At 41.8% G+C, this 25,092-nt stretch overlaps 1 protein-coding gene across 9 annotated transcripts; it reads left to right on the top strand.

Moving 5' to 3' along the window:
* Positions 1-11,909: 11,909 nt before the first annotated feature.
* Positions 11,910-24,028, top strand: PRNP (prion protein (Kanno blood group)). 9 transcript variants are annotated; one of them, XM_073792705.1, is made up of 5 exons: positions 11,910-12,059; positions 14,740-14,838; positions 16,354-17,084; positions 21,676-22,384; positions 23,068-24,028. In XM_073792705.1, the coding sequence occupies exons 4-5, from the start codon at positions 21,686-21,688 to the stop codon at positions 23,152-23,154; spliced, it is 786 nt and encodes a 261-aa protein (XP_073648806.1). In that variant the 5' UTR covers positions 11,910-12,059; positions 14,740-14,838; positions 16,354-17,084; positions 21,676-21,685; the 3' UTR covers positions 23,155-24,028. The 9 variants fall into 9 exon arrangements, with proteins under 9 accessions (XP_073648806.1, XP_019797040.1, XP_004324936.1 ...); XM_073792706.1 differs by having other exon boundaries at positions 11,930-12,055; XM_019941481.3 differs by lacking the exon at positions 16,354-17,084 and having other exon boundaries at positions 11,911-12,059.
* Positions 24,029-25,092: the final 1,064 nt, after the last annotated feature.

Raw genomic sequence — 25,092 nt, 5'->3', positions numbered from 1 at the left:
TTCTCAAGATTACTTTGGCTATTCAGGGTCTTTTGTGTTTCCATACAAATTGTAAAATTTTTTGTTCTAATTCTGTGAAGAATGCCATTGGTAGTTTGATAGTGATTGCATTGAATCTGTAGATTGCTTTGGGTAGTATAGTCATTCTCACAATATTGTTTCTTCCAATCCAAGAACATGATATATTCTCTATCTGTTTATGTCATCTTTGATTTCTTTCATCAGTGTTTTATAGTTTTCTGAGTACAAGTCTTTCGTCTCCTTAGGCAGGTTTATTCCTAGGTATTTTATTCTTTTTGTTGCAATGGTAAATGGGAGTGTTTCCTTAATTTCTCTTTTTGATTTTTTGTTGTTGGTGTATAGGAATGCCAGAAATTTCTGTGCATTAATTTTGTATCCTGCAACCTTACCAAATTCACTGATTAGTTCTAGTAGTTTTCTGGTGGCATCATATCATCTGCAAACAGTGACAGTTTTACTTCTTCTTTTCCAATTTGGATTCCTTTCACTTGTTTTTCTTCTCTGATTGCTGTGGCTAGGACTTCCAAAACTACGTTGAATAAGAGTGGTGAGAGTGGACATCCTTGTCTTCTTCCTGATCTTAGTGGAAATGCTTTCAATTTTTCATCACTGAGTATGATGTTTGCTGTGGGTTTGCCATATATGACCTTTATTATGTTGAGGTAGGTTCCCTCTATGCCCATTTTCTGAAGAGTTTTTATCATAAATGGGTAAAGCTTTTGAATTCATAAAGCGTTTGAATTTTGTCAAAAGCTTTTTCTGCATCTATTGAGATGATCATATGGCTTTTATTCCTCAATTTGTTAGTGTGGTGTATCACATTGATTTGTGTGTATTGAAGAATCCTTGCATCCCTGGGATAAATCCCACTTGATCATGGTGTATGATCCTTTTAATGAGACATCATTCTTAAAGGCTACACACAAAGCCCCATGCACACCAGTACCCAGGTCAAAAGAGGTAATCTCATAGGAGCCTGGGCCAGACCTATTTGCTGGTCTTGGAGAGTCTCCGGGAGAGGCAGGGGGCAACTGTAGCTTACCCTGGGGACATAGACACTGGTGTCAGACATATTAGGGAACATCCAAATCTGTGAACACTGCTGCAGATGGCTGCCATCTTGGCTCATTAGCACCAAGACCTGGCCCCACCCAATGCCTGTAGGCACCAGTGCTAGGATGCCTCAGGCCAAACAACTAACTGGTTGGGACACAGTCCCACCCATCAGCAGATAGTCTGCCTAAAGACTTCCTGAGACCACAGCTACCTCCAGACACACACTTAGACATGACCCTGCCCACCAGAGGGCCAGGACCCAGCTCCACCCACTAGTGGCAGGAACCAGCCCTTCTTGCCAGGAAATATGCACTGGCCTCTAGACCAGCCTCACCCACCAGGGGCCAGAAAGCTACAATCACACAGCCTGTGGTCCAAGCCCAACAACAGCAAGCCAGACCCTACCCTGGGACCAGTTGGGCCCTGACCCTGACCAGTAGCAAGCCAACGCAAACTTTAGAACATTCCGGGACCCATATCCAACTGTCTCAGGAGCCGGCCCTCCTGCAATGATCTGAAATGAGCTTTGGGATCCCTAGGCCCTGAAGCCAGATTCCAGGAACCAGCTCTGCCTGCCAGTAAGCTGGCACTGGCCAGGACCTGGCTTCATCTGCCAGTGGGTGGGCAATAGCCCCATAGTCTTTGGGATCCTGACTCCACCCACCAGTGAGCCAGCAGTAGCTCTGGGGCCCCCCTAGGGTTCTGCAACCAGTGGCCTTGTGGCCAGGCCCCACTAAATAGCAGCCAGCAGTATCCAAGCAGCCAACTGGACTAGAGGCCAACCAAACCTACCAGACCACCCACATAGTCAGCCCAACACAACAGAAGGACCCACACAGTCCTCTTGGGGGAACCCCTAGAACATATAGCTTAGGTGAAAAGAGGGGAGTGCACTGCTGAGCCGCATACGATATCTTCCACAGAAGGTCACTTCTACAAGGTCAAGAAACATAACTAACCTACCACATACATAAAAATACAAAAAGTAACTTAGACAAAAATGAGGCAGCAGAGACAAAGGAACAAGATAAAACCCCAGAAGAAGAACTAAGTGAAGTGGAGATAAGCAATCTATCCAAGAAAGTGTTCAGAGTAACGATCATAAAGATAAACAAAGAACTCAGAAGGAGAATGGATGCACAGAGCAAGAAGTTAGAAGTTTTTAAAAAAGAGTTAGAAAATATAAAGAACAACCAAACAGAGATAAAGAATACAATGACTGAAATGAAAAATACACTACAAGGAATCAATAGTAGACTAAATGATACAGAAGAATGGATCAGTGAGCTGCAAGACAGATGGTGGAAATCACTGTTGCTGAACAGAAAAAAGAATGAAAAGAAATGAGGACAGTTTAAGAGACCTCTGAGACAACACTAAATGCACCAACATTTGCGTTATAGGGGTACCAGAAGGAGAAGAGAGAGAGAAAGGGTATGAGAAAATATTTGAAGAGATAATGGCTGAAAAATTCCCTTATATGGGAAGGAAACAGTCACCCAAGTCCAGGAAGCACAGAGAGTCCCATACAGGATTAACCCAAAGAGGAACACACTAAGATACATGGTAATCAAAATGACAAAAATTAAAGATAAATAGAGAATAATAAAAGCAGCAAGGGAAAAGCAACAAATAACACACAAGGGAACTTCTATAAGGCTATAAGCTGATTTTTCAGCAGAAACTCTGCAGGTCAGAAGGGAATGGCACAATATATTTAAAGAGATGAAAAGGAAAAACCTACAACCAAGAATACCCAGCAAGGCTCTCATTCAAATTTGACAGAGAAATCAAAAGCTTTACAGACAAACAAAAGCTAAAAGAATTCAGCACCACCAAACCAGCTTTACAACAAATGCTAAAGGAACTTCTCTAGGTGAAAAAGAAAAGGCCACAACTAGAAACAAGAGAACTATGAAATGAAAAGTTCACCAGTAAAGGCAAACATACATTAAAGATAGGAAATCACCCACACACAAAGTTAGTAGGGAGATTAAAAGACAAAAGTAGTAAAATCATCTGTATCCACAATAAGCAAATAACACAAAACAACTAGATGTAAAATATGATATCAAAAATGGCAATTGTGAGGTGAGGAGAGTACAAATGCAGGGTTTTTTTGTTTTAGATTTTTTTTCTGCTCTTATCTTTTGTCCATTTTTTTGTCATTTCTACCCTGATTTTTAAAAATTATTTATTTTTATTTATTTTTGGCTGTGTTGGGTCTTCATTGCTGCGTGTGGGCTTTTTCTCTAGTTGTGGCAAGCGGGTGCTGCTCTTCATTGCAGTGCATGGGCTTCTCATTGCAGTGGCTTCTCTTGTTGTGGAGCACGGACTCTAGGTGTGCAGGCTTCAGTAGCTGTGGCGCACGGGGTCAGTAGCTGTGGCTTGCGGGCTCTAGAGCATAGGCTCGGTAGTTGCAGTTCATGGGCTTAGTTGTTCCATGGCATGTGGGATCTTCCTGGACCAGGGATCAAACTCGTGTCCCCTGTATTGGTAGGCAGATTCCTAACCACTGTGCCACCAGGGAAGTCCAAATGCAGGGTTTTAAAAATGCATTTGAAATTAAGAGATCAGCAATTCAAAACAACTTATATAAAAACCTCATGGTAACTGCAAAACAAAAATCTATAATAGATATACATACAAAAAGAAAAAGGAATCCAAACATAACACTAAAGATAGTCATCAAATCACAGGAGAAGAGAACAAAAGAAGAAAGGGAAGAAAGACCTACGAAAACCAATTTAAAAATTAACAAAATGGTAATAAGAACACACATATGCATAATTACCTTAAATGTAAATGGAATAAGTTCTCCAGCCAAAAGACAGACTGGCTGAATGGATACAAAAACAAGAACCATTAAAGAAGCAAGAACAATTAGACTAGAACCAATGATCAAAAACATAATTAGGGAAAGCTGTCTCAAGTCAGAAAAAAAAAATAAAGGTGAATATTCAGATTAAAAGAACTCTCTACATCACAGGGAACGTCAGTGAAAAAGGAACTCCATACCTAGTACATCCTGGAAGAATTTTATTTACTTTATTAAAGAGAAAATTAAATTTTCCATTATGAAAAGAATAAAGAATATACAAATATATTCTTGGAACATACAGATTAGCAAAAGGAAGAGAATAAAAATCATCTATTGTACCACTACCCAAAACTGTTAATATTTTGGTACATTTCTTTACAGTGCTATTAATGTACATACTACTTTTTACATACATGTGATTTATATAGTATATACAAACTTATATTTTCTATCCTTTTAAAACACTTTTATAACTAATAAATTAATACGTATTAATGGTAGTAAAGTTGAAAATTGGAGGGAAATTATGAAGAAGTTGCCCAGAATCTACTTTCCCATAATTAATCACAATTAATATTGGGATGCATGTCCCCATAGGCTTTTTTTTTTTAATTTATTTTTTTTGCGGTACGCGGGCCTCTCACTGTTGTGGCCTCTCCCATTGCGGAGCACAGGCTCCGGACGCACAGGCTCAGCGGCCATGGCTCACGGGCCTAGCCGCTCTGCGGCATGTGGGATCTTCCCGGACCGGGGCATGAACCTGTGTCCCCTGCATTGGCAGGTGGACTCTCAACCACTGTGCCACCAGGGAAGCCCCCCCATAGGCTTTTTATCTATGCTTTTTTTACATAGTTGTACTCTGTACAATTCTTTTTTTTAAAGTTCCAGGTGTACAGCTAATGCTGTAATTCAACATCTGTATACAATACAAAGTGATCCACCACCACAAGGCTAGTTACCATCCATCATCACAGACTTTACTGCCTGTACCAATTTCACCCACCTCCCAACCCCCTTCCCCCATGGTAACCACTAATCTGATCTCTGTATCTATGGGTTTGTTTTTGATTGTTCATTTGCTTTGTTTTTTCACCTTCCACATATGACTGAAATCATATAGTATTTGTCTTTCTCCATCTGACTTATTTTACATAGCATAGTACCTTCAAGTTCCCTCCACGTTGTCACAAATGATGGGATTTCATTCTTTTTTTTACGGATGAATAGTATTCCATTATGTATGTGTACCACATCTTCTTTATCCATTCATTCATTGATGGACATTTTGGTTGTTTCCATATCTTAGCTTTTTGTAAATAATGCTGCAACGAACACAGGGGTGCATATATCTTTTCAAATTAATGTTTTTGTATTCTTTAGATAAATACCCAGAAGTGGAATAGTTAGGTCATATGGTAGTTCTAATCTTAATATTTGAGGACAATCTTTTTTTTTTTTTAACATCTTTATTGGGGTATGATTGCTTTACAATGGTGTGTTAGTTTCTGCTTTATAACAAAGTGAATCAGTTATACATATACATATGTTCCCATATCTCTTCCCTCTTGTATCTCCCTCCCTCCCACCCTCCCTATCCCACCCCTCCAGGTGGTCACAAAGCACCGAGCTGATATCCCTGTGCTATGCAGCTGCTTCCCACTAGCTATCTACCTTACGTTTGGTAGTGTATATATGTCCATGCCTCTCTCTCGCTTTGTCACAGCTCACCCTTCCCCCTCCCCATATCCTCAAGTCCATTCTTCAGTAGGTCTGTGTCTTTATTCCTGTCTTACCCCTAGGTTCTTCATGACATTTTTTTTCATAAATTCCATATATATGTGTTAGCATATGGTATTTGTCTCTCTCTTTCTGACTAACTTCACTCTGTATGACAGACTCTAGGTCTATCCACCTCATTACAAATAGCTCAATTTCGTTTCTTTTTATGGCTGAGTAATATTCCATTGTATATATCTAATTCTTAAATATAGTTAACACAGAACACTTCAGAGATTCCAGATGGCAGATGATATAGAAAGCTTATAGATGGGATAAAATTTAAGCCACAGAGTGATTCTGTAGTCTTTCCCAATCAATAAAACCCAAATATTCAGATCATTCAGGATGAGTTTTGAAAATGCAAAAGCCCATAAGAAAAATATAGTAACTCTTCTATTAGTCCCTGAGGTTTAAATAGTTTGGTCACTGAAAGCAACACCGGAATACAACAGCACATGCTAGTGTTTTGAGTTCTGTGGAGTAGCAGAACTTGTGTGGCAAAAACATTTTCTGGCTCTGGGAAAGCCACAGAAATAGAAAAGGAAGAAACTGGAGCGTTTCTGGTTGGGTCAGACCTGGCCAGCATCACAAATGCCTGGAAGAGACTGAGGGAGGGAGAAAGAGGAGGGGAGGTGGAGAAGGAGGATTCAGGGATTAGGAGCGAGGAGCCCTCCTGCACCACAGAAAAATAACCAGGAGTGGGAATGCTGGATCTTTGAAAATTTCCAGAAACTTGGTGAAGAAAAACTATCAGAAAGACTATAGCACTATTGTACTGATTTGATGTAGCCCAAGATTAAGAGATGTTATTGGGGGTCAAGGACAAGACTGCAGTGTAGAAGGACCTGAGCTCACCTTACCTCACGAAAACCCCAAAATCACAACTAACTGCTGAACAACCATTGACAAAAAAGGACTGGAACCTGCCAAAAAAGATATTTTACTTCCAAAGACAAAGAAGATGCCACAACAAGATGGCAGGAAGGGTGCATTCATGATACAATCAAATTCCATATCTGCCAGGTGGGCAACCCATAAACTGAAAAATAATTATATCACAGATGGACTTCCCTGGTGGCACAGTGGTTAAGAATCCGCCTGCTAATGCAGGGGACATGGGTTTGAGCCCTGGTCTGGGAAGATCCCACATGCCGTGGAGCAACTAAGCCCGTGCGCCACAACTACTGAGCCTGCACTCTTAGAGCCCATGCTCTGCAGAAAAAGCCACCGCAATGAGTAGCCCACGCACTGCAACAAAGAGTAGTCCCTGCTCTCTGCAGCTAGAGAAAGCTCACATACAGCAACAAAGACCCAATGCAGCCAAAAATAAAATAAATTTATTAAAAAAAATTATATCACAGATGTTCTCCCACAGAAGTGAGAGTTCTGAGTCCCATGTCTGGCTCCTGTCTGGCGGTCTGGCATCAGGAGGAGGAGTCCCCAGAATGTTTGGATTTGAAGGCCAGCGGTGCTTAATCACAGGAAATCCACAGGATGGGGGGAAACAGAAACACTACTCTTGGAGGGTGCACACAAGGTCTCGTGCACACTGGAACCCAGGGGAAAAAGCAGTGACTTCATAGGAACCTGGGACAGACCTACCTGCTGGTCTTGGAGGGCCTCCTGGGCAAGTGGGGGGCAGCTGTGGCTCAGTGCAGGGACAAGCACACTCGTGGTGGAGGTACCAGGGAATAATGATTGGTGTAAGCTGTCCAGGAGGCCGCCATTTTGACACCAAGACCTGGCCCCACCCAACACCCTGTAGGCTCCAGTGCTGGGATGCCTTAGGCCAAACAACTAACAGGGCAGGAACACAGTCCTACCCATAAGCAGACAGGCTGCTTAAGGTCTTCCTGAACCCACAGCCACCTCTAAACACACCCTTTGACATGGCCCTGCCCACCAGATGGACAAGACCCAGGTCCACCCACCAGTGGGCAGGCATCAGTCCCTCCCACCAGTTAGTCTGCACAAGCCTCTTAGATCAGCCTCACCCACCAGGGGGCAGCCACCAGAAGCAAGGGGAACTACAATCCTGCAGTCCATGGGACCACAAACACAGAAAGTTAGACAAAATGAGATGGCAGAGGAATATGTTCTAGACGAAGGAACAAGATAAAACCCCAGAAGAACAACTAAATGAAATGGAGATAGGCAAAGTAACCTGAAAAAGAATTCAGAGTAATGATAGTAGAGATGATACAAGATCTCAGAAAAATAATGGAGGCACAGACAGAGAAGATACAAGAAATATTTAACAAAGAGCTAGAAGATTTAAGGAACAAACAACAGAGTTGAACGATAAAATAACTGAAGTGAAAAATACACTAGAAGGAATCGATAGCAGAATAAATGACGCAGAAGAACAGACAAGTGAGCTAGAAGACAGGATGGTGAAAATCACTGCCATGGAACAGAATAAAGAAAAAAGAATGAAAAGAAATGAGGACAGTTTAAGAGACCTCTGGGTCAACACTAAAGGTGCCAACATTTGCATTATAGGGGTACCAGAAGGAGAAGAGAGAGAGAAAGGGTATGAGAAAATATTTGAAGAGATAATGGCTGAAAAATTCCCTAACATGGGAGAGGAAACAGTCACCCAAGTCCAGGAAGCACAGAGTCCCATACAGGATTAACCCGAAGAGGAACACACAAAGACACATGGTAATCAAAATGACGAAAATTAAAGATAAAGAGAGAATAATAAAAGCAGCAAGGAAAAAGCAACAAATAACCTACAAGGGAATCCTCATAAGGTTATCAGCTGATTTTTCAGCAGAAACTCTGCAGGCCAGAAGGGAGTGGCATGATATATTTAAAGTGATGAAAAGGAAAAATCTACAACCAAGAATACTCTACCCAGAAGGCTCTCATTCAGATCTGATGGAGAAATCAAAAGCTTTACAGACAAACAAAAGCTAAAAGAATTCAGCACCACCAAACCAGCTTTAGAACAAATGCTAAAGGAACTTCTCTAGGTGGAAAAGAAAAAGCCACAACTAGAAACAAGAAAATTATGAATGGGAAAGCTCATTGGTAAAGGCAAACATACCGTAAAGGTAGGAAATCATCCACACATAAATATGATATCAAAACAAACAATCGTGTGAAGAGGAGAGCACAAATGCTGGATATTGGAAATGCACTTGAAATTAAGAGATCAGCAGCTTAAAACAATTCTATATATATATAGACTGCTGTACCAAAACCTCATGGTAACCACAAACCAAAAATCTACAATAGATATACACACAAAAAATAAAAAGGAATCCAAACACAACACTAAACATAGTCATCAAATCACAAGAGAAGAGAACAAAAGAGGAAGGGAAGAAAACAAACCCAAAACAATTAACAAAATGGCAGTAAGAACATACATATCAGTGCTTCCCTGGTGGCGCAGTGGTTAAGAATCTGCCTACCAATACAGGGGACACGGGTTTGAGTTCTGGTCCGGGAAGATCCCACATGTCGCGGAGCAACTAAGCCCATGTGCACAACTACTGAAGCCCTTGTGCCTAGAGCCCGTGCTCCACAACAAAAGAAGCCACCCCAATGAGAAGCCCACACACTGTAACGAAGAATAGCCCTCGCTCGCCACAAATAGAAAAAGCCCACGCGCAGCCACGAAGACACAGTGCAGCCAAAAATAAATAAATTAAAATTTTTAAAAATACATATCAGTAATTACCTCAAATGTAAATGGATTAAATGCTCCAACCAAAAGACGTAGACTGGCTAAATGGTTATAAAAACAAAACCCCTATATATGCTGTCTATGAGAGACCCACTTTTGATCTAGTGACACAGACTGACAGTGAAGGAATGAAAAAAGTTATTCCATGCAAATGGAAATCAAAAAAAAGCTGGAGTAACAATACTCATATCAGACAAAATAGACTTTATTTATTTTTATTTTTGGCTGTGTTGGGTCTTCGTTGCTGCACACAGGCTTTCTCTAGTTGTGGCGAGTGGGGGCTGCTCTTTGTTGCAGTGTGCGGGCTTCTCATTGCGGTGGCTTCTCTTGTTGTGGAGCAGGGGCTCTAAGTGCACGGGCTTCAGTAGTTGTAGCACGCAGGATCTAGAGCATAGGCTCAGTAGTTGTGGAGCACGGGCTTAGTTGCTCTGCAGCATGTGGGATCTTCCCAGACCAGGACTTGAACCTGGACTTGAAACCATGTCCCTGCATTGGCAGGCAGGTCCCTAACCACTGCGCCACCAGGGAAGCCCCAAAATAGACTTTAAAATAAAGACTGTTACAAGAGACAAAGAAGGTCACTACATAATGATCAATCCAAGAAGATATAACAATTGTAGATATATATGCATCCAACATAGGAGTACCTCAATATATAAGGCAAATGCTAACAGCCACAAAAGGAGAAATCGACAGTAACACAATAACAGTGGGGGACTTTAACACCCCACTTACATCAATGGACAGATCATCCAGACAGAAAATCAATAAGGAAACACAATAGAAAAGGTAAAAACCTTTTGTTTTGAAAGATAAACAAAACTGATAAACCTTTAGCCAGACTCATCAATCAGTACACCTGATTTTCAAGTCCTCCCAGCCCAGATGCCAGCCATGCAAGTGACAGAGCCTTCAACTGTTTCCAACCCCCAGCTATCAAGCCAGTCTCAGACATTGAGTCTTCCCATCTGCAGCCTCAGACATCCCCACTGTGCCCGTCCAACTCTCTGGCCTACACAATCCATTGGCATAATAAAACGGTGATTGCTTTAAACCTCTAAGCTTTGGAGTAGTTGCTACATAGCAATAATGTCCAGAATAGGTCATAAGGCAATCCCATTCGGTTCCCTCAAACCCCCAAGAAGTATTCTGCCTTTTGAGCATTTTTCTGGTTGGGGGGAGGGAGGAAAGCATTCAGCCAGTAGACATAGGATTCTTTTGAGAAAAAAGCTGAGTTTTGGCATCTTCTAACCAAGATTTACTGGGCCCCTCCTGGCAGGGGAAAGTCAGCCCCTTGCCCAGTCTGATCTGGTCAGCCACTCCCAGCCCCACCCCAGCTCAAGACTCAAAGAGATGCTTCACTGCCCCCAATTCACCTCACAATAAGCCATCTCTGAGGAAAGAAGGTAAGGCTCTAAAAGCACTGTCAACCTAATCATTATGTAAGACTGATTGGACAGAAAACTGCCCTGGCACTGCTGCCTAACACTCATTTCTAACTGGCCACAATCCAGTTCTGTTACTGAATCATCTCCATCCCATGGTCATGTTTTACCTCTCATTTCCGCTTCCCAAGCAGACCTTTCAGACCCACATTCCTATAAACATCACCAGGACTGTTTCACCCACATTCATATGAACATCACCCCAGTGCTGTTTCACATCGCTCCACTCTACACAGTCCTCCTGGCTTCTCCCCTCCCTCACTTGTACCCTCCCACTTGAGTGAGCCGCCCTGGGATACAAGTATTTAAACCAAATCCTGTTTCCAATGGGTGTCTCAATATTTTAAAACCTCTTTCCTTACAAGCTTAGTGGAGCCTCTTGCCCATAACAAGGGAACTAGATGTCTCATTTTTCCCATTATGCCTATTGACCCAGCTTAATTAATATTGGTACTCTCAAAAGCGCCCCAATTTGGGTAATAATGTATATGATCCCCCTAACCCTAACGCCTGTCTTCTATCATTTGCCATCCTTCACATGAGACAAACCCCTACCTAATTTCTTGGCAGGAATAATGATCAAGAATACACAATGTTTATACAAGAAACCTCAGGTAATGTCCAGAGTGGACTTGTTATATGGTTATATGGAGAGCATTTTCCTCATTTGTGAATATCATAATCTAAATCATCTCTTTTGCATATAGTGAGCAGGAGCTGAGTAAATGAAGGAACAGGTGATGGCTAATGTCCTTTCTAGGCCTCAAATTTTAAGGATATATGTGTAAATTCACAAACTGGGCTCAATCCAGTGTAGCAGAATTTTCTTCCTCTTTAGAAATTTCTGGTTACCAAAGATCCAGAAATTGCTTTCTCATTCCCTAATCTTTCAATTTCTCGTGTTCTCCATTACGTAACGTGGAGCTGGGGCTTTGGGCCGAATTTTCCTTTAAAGATGATTTTTATAGTCAATAAGCAACTTCAAGGAGTGACGAGCCAGCCGGGGAGGCGATATTAGTTGACGCACGCGTCTAAGCGAATCCCAACTCGTTTTTCCCAGGGACTCAGATTCCCGGGCTTGCTTGGCAGGGCTGAGCCTCTGCGCGTAAACCCCGGGCGCGTGCAGCCGCCTCCGGGCCCCGCCCCCGCGTCTCTTCCTCTGCCCGGCGCTGACGCCGGCCCTCGCCGCCAGTCGTTGACAGCCGCCGAGCTGCGAGCTTCTTCTCTCCCGCAGAGGCAGGTAAACAGCCGCATTGCCCTTTAACCTCCCAGCTGGGGCCGTGGGCGCAGAGGCCGGCAGTCAGAACCCCCGCCTTGGGGCCGAGGCGTGAGGGCGCACGGCCGGGTCCGGGCGGGAGGCCGACCTTGACAGTGAGGAGGGCGGGGAGCTTCCGGAGGGCGCGCAACGTGTCAGGCCTACCCAGCGAGCTCGTTGGTTTTCGGACGCCGTGGCTTGGTTTTGCCCTCCTGGTTAGGCGAGCTCCATTTACTCGGAATGGGGGCGGGGGCCGCGGCTGGCCGGGGCCCCTCTGGAGGGTTGGGGGTAGTGTCGAGGAGTCTGACCCCCTCCCAGGCAAGTCCACGGCGGGAGTGGGATGGGCGAGTAGCGCCGGCAGGGGGGCCACAGGTCCGGGGAATGGGCGCGCGGAACCCAACGAGGGCCGCAAAGGGGCTCCGCTGGGGCGCTCAGCGAGGAGGACCAAGGAGAGGCGCGGGTCTGGGCCCTCCCGAGACCCAGAGGGGACGCGGCCGACCACCCGAGTCCAGGGCCTCGTTAGGGAGGAGTCCCGGGGCGTCTGGGGGCCTCCCCAGCCGCCGCCGCCGACCTCCTCCCCAGAGGGGGCCCCGCCTGCCACCACGCGGCCGGGCGGTGCCTGGGACGCAGCAGCGGGCGGGTCTCTGGCACCCCCGGGGACCGGCACAGGCTGGCGTGAGCTGGGCTTCCGGCCTCGGCGGGCGGAGTCTTGGGGCGACCCCGCCCTCGCTCCCGGGCCTGAGACGTCCAGGGGCAGGCGGCAGAGTGTCTCCTGCGAGCTCATGTGTGGTGGACTCACAGGCTTTGCTTTTCGCCGTCTCGACTGTCCCTGTGGAAGGAGAGAACTCGGCCGTCGGGGGGACTCCGAGAGCGGGGATCAGGGCCGGGCAGCGCCCCTCGGAGAACCACATTCCTCCGCTAGTATGGGTGGCACCTTCACGTTTGATTATTGAACAACGGGAAGAAGTCCATTTTTGCAGTCCATTTTCGTTTTTGTCCTTTTCTATTTGTATCAGCAGTGGCAAATAGATTTTTTGAAATCATAAGCCCACCACCATCACATCCACCCTCACCATCTCAAAGCCACTGCCTTCTGTTTTGCAGTTTCCTCTTCTCCAGTTCGTACACAACACAATGCAGTTTCACCTCGCTGATAGTGATTATCCTCATCTCATGGCCGAGTTATTTTCCTGTGCTTAGAGCAATCACGGTTTAATAAGCAGTTCCCAGCATGCTGAACATTTGAATTGTTTCCCTTTTCCTTGCAAAAAAAATCCAGGTAGAATAGAATTAAAGATTTTCACAAATCAAATTATCAGAAAAAATAGGAACAGAAAATTGAATAAAAATGTCAGATCTCTGGAAAAATCAACAGCTGTCTCAGATTTGAAGAAGAAAAAAAATATCACCAATGAAAAGGAACAATTTTACCTACCCAAACACTGAGGAGCTCTTACAATGAAAAAGGACTAAACAGAAAGGGAAAGAAAGCAGAGCTAGGATGTGATTTGTATATGGTTTTTATCTGACACAAATTTTTCATACTTGTGAAAGAATATCGAGATTATAAAAGATAAATGGTGAAATGATGAATCGTTTATAGAATACAATGCAAATTAAAGTAAGTCTGGATTATCATTTTGCAGCTATTAGCAAAAACAACAGTAACAGCAACCACTGCTGGAAGGTTGCCTAGAAATTTGCATATTCAGTTATCCTGGGAGGTGACAGGGCTTTGGGGTTAGAAAGATGGCTCTGCAACTAATCATTTCACAGCTTGGGACCAGTTACCTAATTTCCTCATCCTCCTTTTGTCCATTCATACGCTAGAGGAAATTATACCTATTTCAGGAGTTTGCCAAGATTAACTGTTTGTGTAAAACTGACCTTTGGTATGTATACCTTTATTCTTTTCCTAGTCACACTGCACTGGGGACATAGTGAATCTGTGTGAAATTTGTGAAAAGCAATCTGGTGATGCATTTAAGCCAAGACCCAGAAACCCCACTCCTGGGAATTTACTTGCAATGGAAGAAACAACAGGAAAGGGAAAAAAAAGCCATATGCACACACATTCAGAATGATCTAAAATTAAACCCAACGGAGAAGCAACCTAAGTGTATAACAGCAGGGCAGCAGCTAAGAAAATCATGACACATTAACGGCAAGGAACATTGTGTAACCATCAAGTCATGATTTTGGAGCCTGTCTGCGATATATTGGAAAAAACTGACAAGTCAAAGTACAGATTACTAAACTGCATCTACTTACTCAGATGCAGTTTATTAATGTATATGTGAAAAATCTGAATAAAAATGAAGTTTTAATAGAAATACAGGTTATTTTAATTTTCTTGTTGATATATTGCTTTTCTAAATAACATCTTTAAAATAGTTCATAGTTAATTTTTTTAAGGAAATGGACCCACAGCTTTCTGTGTGTGGGAGAGGGAGAGCTCAATGTCATGTTTGCTGCTGCTTTTTTGAGCTGACCTCATTTCTTTTTTTCAAATATTATCTTGTTTTTTTCCTTGAGTAGATATATAAGTGGTTTAGTAATTTATATATTGGGTTTTTCATTTAAAGAATCAGTTCTTAGATTTATTTATCAATTCTAGTTTTTTCTTTTCTGTTTTTTTTTTTTTTTTTTTTTTTTTTTTTTTTAGGGACTCCTGAATATATTTGAAAACTGAACAGTTTCAGCCAAGCCGAAGCATTCTGTCTTCCCAGGGACACAAATCCAACTTAGCTGAGCCAAAGCAGATGTACGTACCCTGTGGAATCCCTTTGGTCTTGTGATGGTTGAAAGTTCCCAACTGTCACAGAAGATAAGGTCCTCGAAAGGCTGTGGTCACAAATCCTTGCTCTGGAGGCAACTTGGATCTATATATGTAACCCACACCTATTATACCATCCTTTCTTGTAAAATCATCTTGATTTTGCAGGGAAAGGGCTTTCTCTAGAATCATTCTGAGTTATGTAAGGAAGCAACCATTTTAAAAATAGTATAATAAAAGCAGTAACATTACAAACATTTCTGCACTAAATTAACACTGACAAAAGGTTTTATGAGATGAAAGTTTTTCCAAGCTGTAGTTTTAATTTATCTATTCCAGTCTCTCTTTTCGGATCTTATTTCCTCTTCCAAGGCAGCCAGCTTTATCAGTTGTGAACTGCTGCATGTGAAACATTCAAAACATGCCTGTATCTAAAGCTGTGATGGCTGCAGCAAAATAATCCTTGAGTGAATAGCATGTGTAGTAATTCTTACATTTGGGAGAATTTTCTGTTTGTTCATCCTTTTTCTTCTAACCATATTCTCCTGGGGTATAGGGTAGGCTCTAGCAATGTTGCTTTTTTTTCAAGCTGTTCACATAATTCTGAGGATGGATCAGGTTCAGGCCCTTTGCCCTATTCAGTCCAGGGCTAGGCCTCAGTGCCAGTGAAAAACCCCCACCCCAGAGCGGTTTGTAAAATTTTGAGTAGCTTGCATTAGGCTCTTTAAGGGGCAATGACCTCAAAAGATAAAAATATGACACATGAGTTCCACTTAGCTCAGGAAAGACAGGAAATTTTTCCGGGGCAGTCGGGGGTAGGGGGACTATTTGGTGTGCCAGTTCCCAATTTAACCAATTAAGTGTCAAGGGTGTAACATGTTTTAAGTATCAGAAGTTTGGCCCCTGGCACATGACCACTGGACAAGTTCCTCCTGGCTCTTAGTCCCATGTATTCCCCATGGGAATAGGATGAATGGCATAATATATGGATCTTTTTTTTGTTCCTTCTCTCTAGTTCCATTGCTCTGCCATTCGGCTCATGCACTAATGCCACATGATCTTATTTATTTTAGTTTTGCAATGCATTCTGGTACCTGGCAGGCCAAATATACCCTAGATTTTCTTCCTGTTAAATAATTTCTTTAGTCTTCTTAATTTTGAGTATCATTTCATCATATTCCTTAAAATCCTCTTTAAATTAGGACTGAAATTGTGTTGACTTTATGATTATTTGGAGGTGAATTGGTATCTTTCAGTCTTGATTTTCCCAACCAAAAACATTATCTGTCTTTCTCTTTTTTTCCAGTCTTCCAGCTTTCTTCCTAAAAGGTCTATTTATTTTTAGGTTAAATCTTAGATATTTTGAATATTTTGTTGCCACTATGAGTGGGATTTTTTTTCCACACTAAATCTTCTAAATAATTACAACTGATTTGAGTATTCACTCTTCTATATGTTGATTTCAAAAGCTGCCACCTTAATAAGCTCACTTATTTATTCTAGGACACAATTTTGGATGATTTTCCTGGATTTTCCAGATAGAAAATCATACCTGGGACTTCCCTGGTGGTGCAGTGGTTAAGAATCTGCCTGCCAGTGCAGGGGACACGGGTTCGAGCCCTGGTCCAGGAAGCTCCCACATGCCGCGGAGCAACTAAGCCCGTGCACCACAACTACTGAGCCTGAGCTCTAGAACCTGCAAGCCACAACTACTGAAGCCCGTGTGCCACAGCTACTGAAGCCTGCACACCTAGAGCCCGTGCTCCGCAGCAAGAGAAGCCACCGCAATGAGAAGCCCACACACCGCAACGAAGAATAGCCCCTGCTTGCCACAACTAGAGAAAGCCCGCACACAGCAACAAAGACCCAACGCAACCAAAAATAAAATAAATAAATTTTAAAAAAAAAGAAAAGGGCTTCCCTGGTGGCGCAGTGGTTGAGAGTCCGCCTGCCGATGCAGGGGACACGGGATCGTGCCCCGGTCCGGGAAGATCCCACATGCCGCGGAGCGGCTGGGCCCGTGAGCCATGGCCGCAGAGCCTGCGCGTCCGGAGCCTGTGCTCCGCAACGGGAGAGGCCACAACAGTGAGAGGCCCGCGTACGGCAAAAAAAAAAAAAGAAAAAGAAAATCATACCTGGCTAGAACCTCCATAACAGTCTAAAATAGCAGCAATTGCTTGCATTCTTGTCTTGTTCATTATATTAAGGAGAATGCCTTTCCTCTTTCAGTTAAGGTAGGGTGTGGGCTGTGTGTCTGTGATAGCTGTTCTTGATGATGGAAAGGGATTACTTTCTAGTTCTATGGAAATTTTTTCAACAGCTTAACCTTAAAAAATCAGGAATGTATGTAGATTTTAATTGAAAACTTTCAACATCAGAGCATCTTTGTGTTTTTTTCCTTAACCTACTAATAGGTTACTTGATTTTGTGATTTTAAGCCATCCTTGTATTCCTAAATAATCCTTATTGGTCACAGTGTATTCTTCTTTTACTAAACTGTCAAAATCAGCTTGGTGGTATTTTCTTTTGGTTTTTGGCACCCATGTTGCTGGAGGTTGGATAGCTAAGAGTGTGAGCCCTTCACTCAGAATACTGGAGTTTGAATCTCGATCCTTTATTCCCTTGGCTATTAACAGCACTTCTCAGGTGAAGCTGCCCAAGTGTTTATCTCTGCTGAGTTCCAGATTCTTATAACAATTGCCTGAATTGATACTCCCGCTTGAATGGCTCATAGATGTAGCAAAGTTAGTATGTCCAAACTAAAACTTTATTTTCTCTCACAAGCATGGCCCTCCATCAGTTTCCTCTGTTTCAATAGATGGCATCACCACCATCTGCCTGGCTATGAAAGCCACAAACCTGATCAACTCTCACTTCTCCATCCACTCTATCTGCTTAATTGGTTCTTTCTGCAAAATACATCCCATTTTTTCACAGCTCCTCAACTGCATTGGCACAGTCCCAGGCCACACCGCCATCTTCCTTCAATCGTTTTATAAGTGGTCTCACCATTTCCTTTCTTGCCCCCCAAATTTTCTACTTACACAACAGGGTGAACTTCCTTAAAAAAAAGAAAAAGATCCTGTGATGTTATTCTCCTAAGACCCTTTAATGGCTTCCCACTGTCTTTCAGGTTCCAGATACCTATCTTCCTTAGTGCTTGAACCCACAAACTAAACATCTTACTCACCACTGTGTCCTCAGCCACAGCACAATGCTAGACCCTTAGAAGACAACAAATATTTGTTAAACTAATCAATGGCTATTGTACAGTAACTTTTTTCTCCATTTCTCCTATGGTTTATCATCAAGTTTCCTATTTCTTTAAAAACTGGCACGTACTAGCTGTTCCATAAATATTTGTTAAATGCATTGATTCTAACATCTGTTTTTATAATTTAATAGGAAGGCAATCCATCCCACAAAGATTTTTAATTCATAAAACTTTTACTTTTCAGAGTTAGGTCTCTAGAGTCTGCTTTTGCATGTGGTGTTAGGGTCCTAGTTTTATTTTCCTCTAGTTTCCCAGAAGCATCTGCTAAACAAATGTTTCTTTCTCCATTGATTTGTGGTGTCCGATTTATCATTTATCAGGTTTGTACTAAAGAATATATACATGGGTTTATATCTGAACTTGCTATTCTCCTTCCTTTGATCTGTAGGTCCGTTTCTAGACTGTTACCCTATTTATTACATATTTATTACTATGACTTTGTAATAGGATTTAATGTCTGATAACAGTAGATTCTCTCCTTTTTTCTCTTCTTTTTTAAGGTTGAGTTTGCTACCTGTGGACATTTCTTACCTCTTGTGGGTTTATTGAATTCCTCAAAAAATCCAGGTGGAATTTTGATTGTCATTTTATTATTATAAGTTCATTTGGGGGTAATTGATATCTTTATAGTACTAAGTTGTTCCAACCAAAACCTTTCCATGTTTACAGATCATCTTCTTTGTTCTTTACTAATGTTCAATTTTTCTTTCCCCAGTCTTAAGTCAATCCTAGATACTTTATAGTTTGGGTTGAAATTATTACTATCTTATTAATTTTTTTCTAGTTGATTATTGCTGGTATAGAGAAATGCTGATTTTTGTAGGCCAATCTTGTATCCCACAACTTATCCCTCTAGTTGTCTCGTGTTACCTCTGTTGAGTCTGTTGAATTTTCTATGTTTATGATCACATTAGTTCCACATAATGTCAGCTGGAGCTCTTTCCTTGGAGTTCTTGCACCAGTTACTTCTTTGTCTTTGCATATGGCATTGGAAGGACTTCCAGTCCTGTGGCAGTGTACATCCTTGTCTTGTTTCTGATCTTAAAGGGACTACATTCAAAACTTACTTATTGTGTTTGCTGTTTTAGTTATATAATCTTTATTAAGTTAAGGAAGTTACCTCCTATTCCTAGTCTACTAAGAGTATTTTTCTTAGTGATAAATAGGTATTGACTGTTGTCAAATACTTAGTGTCTTGAAATGTGCCAGAGTGTTAGGCCACAACCTGACTGTTCTCTGAGAGCATCTTATATGAAGTGTCGTAGCACAGCCAGACATTCAGAAACCTAGTCTCTATTCCTAGCAATTTCACTAATTAACACTGTAATCACAGATATGTCACTTGACTTTTCTGAATCTTGGTGGCTAATTTGTAGAGTGAGAAGTTTGGATTAAATAATATAAGATCTTCCTTATTTTATCACAAACAGAAAGATTCTCCAAGGTCTCATTAAGTTTTGAGTCCTTATCCTTAGAAATGATTCTCTGCTTCAAAATGTAGTTGTTAATTTTTATGCTTTTTATAATTAAATGTTGCTATTGTTGTTCTCAACTGATTTTAAAATGATCTTGTCTTAATATAGTTTATGATCATCCAACTTTAATATTCAGTTTTAAAGTACTGATCAGCAACATATGCCCGTGGCCCTTATGCCCTATTACCTGTATCTCCAGTCCATGGTCATTCTTCAGCTCCAGACTCACCAAGCTAACTGCCTACTGGTATCTCTTGTCCCAGTAGGCAGCTTGATAATGGCATTGTAGCTTGATAATGGCATTGCCAAAGCCACACACCACATTTGTCTCCCTCCAGACTTGCTCCACCTTCTGTGTTCTGTCCACACAATTGCCCAATCCAGAAATCTGGGTGCCACCTCGATTCTTCCAGTCTTTCATCTTCCACGTCAAACACCAAGCTTTCCAGAATTCCCTGAGGTGTTTGAGCAGAATTGTGAGCAGCCTGGAAGCCAAGAGCTGAGCCCCATTAGCAAATGGAAAATAGATCAGGGAAGCAGACCTGCAGAAGACTGAGTGCCAGGAGATGTGGATGCGAGATTGAGGCCAGTCAGCATATCCCAGGACCCTGTCCCTCTGACCTTACACAAAAGAGCCTCCAAAAATCCTAATTGGCATATTCTGAGCAGTTTAGCTGGGCTTATAACTTTAAAATATATTTTTATTTACACCAAGACATTTCAATAGTGATAGTAGAAACAAACATGATGTTAATTCATTTATTTGTTTAATCAGTCTTCCTCTGAATATTATCCAATTTAGTCTTTAGTTCTGAAGGTTATGAAAAATAATTTTATAATATTAGATGCCGTTTTTATTTGAAGGTGTCCCAGTGCTGGGGATAAGACTACTATCAGCATTACAACGTATGCCATTTTTGGTTTTGTGGCACATGGTATTTTGGAGCATATGGTTTGACATGGGGTACAGTAGAAACTAATGATCATTCTACTGTATGTCTTTAATCTCTGCTCTTGGCACCAAGCACCCAGGGTGAATGAGGTCTTCAATCTGAAAGGAGGTTTTTAATTGATGAATGTACATTCTGCAAAGGTTCATAAATTATCATGCAGGATACTTTGTTTATTCCTAAGCCACGCTAGCCCTTTCATATAAGATATGTGTCTTTTCTACCAAAAATTAGGAGAAAATAAGTCACTCACGAACCATTAAATGCTGAACTAAGACTCATTCAGTGAGTGAGTGACTGCAAAGCTTGTGAACACAGCCTTCCTTACCCCATTTTGAACAGCCCCATTTGTTTCTGTCTGTAAGAGAAAAATGAATTTATAGGTGGGCTTGCAGAATCTTGCACATTTCCTGTTTCCAAAAATTTATTGTATTGAGAATTTCTTTGAGGAAATTCTTGTTGGCATTTATATGTTCAGAGGATATTAATTCCTTCACTTAACAGGTATCTATTGTGTATATGCTCTGTGCCAGGCCCTGAGGAGATAGCAGTGAACAAAAGAGACATTTCCAGCTTACATTCCTGCAGGAGGAAAGAGGACATGAGCCAGCTATTTAGAAAATGATTTAATGATTTCAGCACCTACCTGGGGGTGTTCCTAACTGGACATTAGAATCACTTCCATAGGGGCCATGCCAGGGTCCCGGGAGGTTCCAGGAGCTCATATCCCTCATAACAGCCCAAATCACTACTTCAGAGAAGCTCAAAGCTATGGCAAACCCACCAGGCGTTAATAGTTTCTTCCAGTTTAGATACAATGTATCAACCAGAGGTTATTTTTATCATAAGCAATGTTGCTGGCATTCCACCTTTATCAAGTTTCTAGGAAACAGAGCCAGAAATTATCTTAAGGTCAAATTTGTCCTGAGAGAAGGAGAAAGAGCTGTGTTAACCCTTTACCTACAATTACTTTTGCTGTAAGGGTTGCAAAACAGACATGGAATGTGAAGAACATATATGACCAAGAACATTTATAGCTGATGCCACTGCTATGCAGTCATTATGCTGCAGACGTTAAGTGTTTTCAACATAAACACACAATGCTGACACCCTCTTTATTTTGCAGATAAGTCATCATGGTGAAAAGCCACATAGCCAATTGGATCCTGGTTCTCTTTGTGGCCACGTGGAGTGACATGGGCTTCTGCAAGAAGCGACCAAAGCCTGGAGGAGGATGGAACACTGGGGGGAGCCGATACCCAGGACAGGGCAGTCCTGGAGGCAACCGCTATCCACCCCAGGGAGGGGGAGGCTGGGGTCAGCCCCACGGTGGTGGCTGGGGACAGCCCCACGGTGGTGGCTGGGGTCAGCCCCACGGTGGTGGCTGGGGACAGCCCCATGGTGGTGGAGGCTGGGGTCAAGGTGGTGGTACCCATAATCAGTGGAAGCCCAGTAAGCCAAAAACCAACATGAAGCATGTGGCAGGAGCTGCTGCAGCTGGGGCGGTGGTAGGGGGCCTTGGTGGCTACATGCTGGGGAGTGCCATGAGCAGGCCCCTTATACATTTTGGCAGTGACTATGAGGACCGTTACTATCGTGAAAACATGTACCGTTACCCCAACCAGGTATACTACAGGCCAGTGGATCAGTATAACAACCAGAACAGCTTCGTGCATGACTGTGTCAACATCACAGTCAAGCAGCACACGGTCACTACCACCACCACCAAGGGGGAAAACTTCACTGAGACGGACATCAAGATGATGGAGCGTGTGGTGGAGCAGATGTGCATCACCCAGTACCAGAGAGAATACGAGGCTTATTACCAAAGAGGGGCAAGTGTGATCCTTTTCTCCTCCCCTCCTGTGATCCTCCTCATCTCTTTCCTCATTTTCCTCATAGTGGGATGAGGAAGGCCTTCCTGTTTTCATCATCTTAATCTTCACCAGGTTGGGGGAGGGGGTATCTACCTGCAGCCCTTTAGTGGTGGTGTCTCATTCTTGCTTCTCTGTTCGTCACCTGTAGGTTAATACCCTTAGCACTTACAGCACTGGGAAATGGAAAGTAGATCTGAAATGCTATTTATTCAAGCCCCATTTGATTTAATCCTTCATAGGCCAACGCTAGTGCTGAGCTGGTAAAAGTGTAACAGCAAATAATCATTGGTTGATCTAGGCTTATTTTTTGTCTAGTGCAACAGATTGAGGCTAAAACAATTCTCAAAGCAGTCTTCAAATACCTTTGCCTAAATACCTCCAGCTCCTTCTCTAGCTAGAGCTCAGTACACTAATGCCCCATCTTAGCAGTGATTTTATAGCAATTTCCTCATTTGTTTTAAGAAAACCTGACTGCATTTCCCTGTTCAGACAGCATTTCTGCCAAATCTGGAAGGAGGCTGCATAATATTCATTCAAAAAATAAAACTAGAAATCCTTAGCTTGTGGGCCCAGGCTCAACCCGGTGGAAAGCATGTGTCCTGTGTCTGCAGAGAACTGTAAGGATGTTTTGCATTTTGCAGTACGGGTTACACAGCAGCTATTGCATCAAGAATGGATATTCGTGCAACACTAGACTTCAGGGCAGAGGACATTTTCACAGGGAATGAACATAACTAACATAATATGAAAGGCTTCTGAGACTAAAAATTTCCAGCATATGGAAGAGGTGCCCTCGGAGACAGCCTCCCATTTTGGATGTTTAAAGCACCTTTATGTGGTATTCTTTTCTTTAGTAATGTAAACTATAGATAATGAAGATACTTTAATTAAACTACCTTCTGGACACTGAGAGCAAAGCTCTTTTGTTTGTGTACCTGGAAAGCAGAATGATTTTAACATTGTTTGGATGAAGCCAGGAGATTTTAACATAGAGGAAACAGCAGCTATAAAAAACACGGTATTCAGGTCCTTAGTTTCTGGAATTGGTTTTTGAATCAAAGAATAGGGAGGCATTCCAAAAGAAAAATAGGTTAGAGATGGTAGGAATATGATCCATTCAAAGTGGAAAAAGCAATTCTGTTACCATTATTTAAGTAAGGTAAAATTATTCCCTGGGTTGTTCAATATTGTCACCTAGCAGATTTACATTACTATTCTGCACTGTTATTACTGGCTTGCACTTTGTGGGTATCCTATGTAAAAAAAAAAAAAATTTATATACATATATATATACATATATATATATTGCATATGACAAAATTAGAAATTTTGGTTAGAGCGATTAACATCTGAACTATCTAATGCATTACCTGTTTTTGTAAGGTACTAAATACTTAATAACACTTAAAGGAAACCCTTTTGTGTGGTCCTTAGGCTTACAATGTGCACTGAATAGTTTTGTATAAGAATACAGAGTGGTATTTGAAATACGCATGTGCTTTATATTTTCTATATTTGTAACTTTGCATGTACTTGCTTTGTTGTATTAAAAGTTTATAAGTGTTTAATATCTGACTAATATTAAACAGGAGCTAAAAGGAGCATCTTCCTTGAAGTTTGCAGTTGTGCTTCACCATTGTGCACCCCATGTTGGCAGCTTCATTTTGGGGGTTAATCTGAGCAAAGTGGCGCATTCACTGCTTGTGGTGGCCAATGTTTCACACACCCACTCCTGATCCTGCCTCAGCCTTACTCCCAGTCACATGCCAGCTATTCTCTGCTGCCTTTTCATTTTTTTCCACAAGTACCTGGCAAAGTCACTTCTGCAGCAGAGGAAAACAGTCCTTGAATTCTGGAAGCTTTTTTCTGTTCTGGATTTTGAAATAGAGGATTTTCTTGATTAAGATGAGACTTAACAAACTAAATTATCTACTTGATGCCCATCCCCGCCCTCAACACCAACTCAGGTTATAAACTGTGAGACCTGGTAACAATCACTCTTTGGATTGAAATTCAACACCGTAAGGTCAATAGGCCACTTTTCTTTGTCACAGGGTTTCAACTCATTTTTCATGTTTTCTTCTTCACAAGTGTGAAGTACCAGCTCTCAGTTTTCCTTCACAGAGGTTTTCTTCTGCATCTGTAATTTACCAACAGCAGGAAATAATCATAAAAAATGACAGTGGTTGAAATCATAATATTTATTAATACCTTAGCAAATGCCAGTATCCTTCAATATCTAAACAGAGGATCAACTTTGCATTAAAAATGAAAAGATAAAAACATCTTGAAACCCCATCATTCACAAAACTATTAAAACAAATGACATATACAAAGACTCAAAAGCATTACTCCAAGTTAATCATTAACAAAAATTTCTAGGACTATTTTCATTCAGCCCTTTTGACCATATTTCTAATTATTTAAAAACAAACTATTCATTATCTGCCAATCATACTTTCTCAAAAATAGCCCACTGAGAAGGCTTCAATCATTAAAAGCATAGGTATTTGGAGGGCCAAAGTGAATGATACACATCTGTAGCTTTCTCAGCCACCATGTTTTCTTCCTGTTACTTCCAACTACTATGAGTTGTGCTAAAGGAATTTTTACTAAAAAAAATTTTAAATCAATTTTAAATAACTGAGTCTAACCCTCACAGAGGG

This window comes from Tursiops truncatus, chromosome 15 (assembly GCF_011762595.2).
Source record: "Tursiops truncatus isolate mTurTru1 chromosome 15, mTurTru1.mat.Y, whole genome shotgun sequence".
Classification (NCBI taxonomy): Eukaryota; Metazoa; Chordata; class Mammalia; order Artiodactyla; family Delphinidae; genus Tursiops; species Tursiops truncatus.
The sequence above is the reverse complement of the archived record's forward strand: the minus strand, read 5'-3'. Positions and strand labels throughout refer to the sequence as shown.

What these genes read in the sequence shown, in the direction of transcription:
- PRNP (XM_073792705.1), top strand. Translation starts at nt 21,686, where the DNA reads ATGGTGAAAAGCCACATAGCCAATTGGATCCTGGTTCTCTTTGTGGCC. An exon ending in AGGCTTATTACCAAAGAGGG is followed by an intron (nt 22,385 to 23,067) that starts GCAAGTGTGATC and finishes TGCATTTTGCAG; the next exon opens with TACGGGTTACACAGCAGCTA.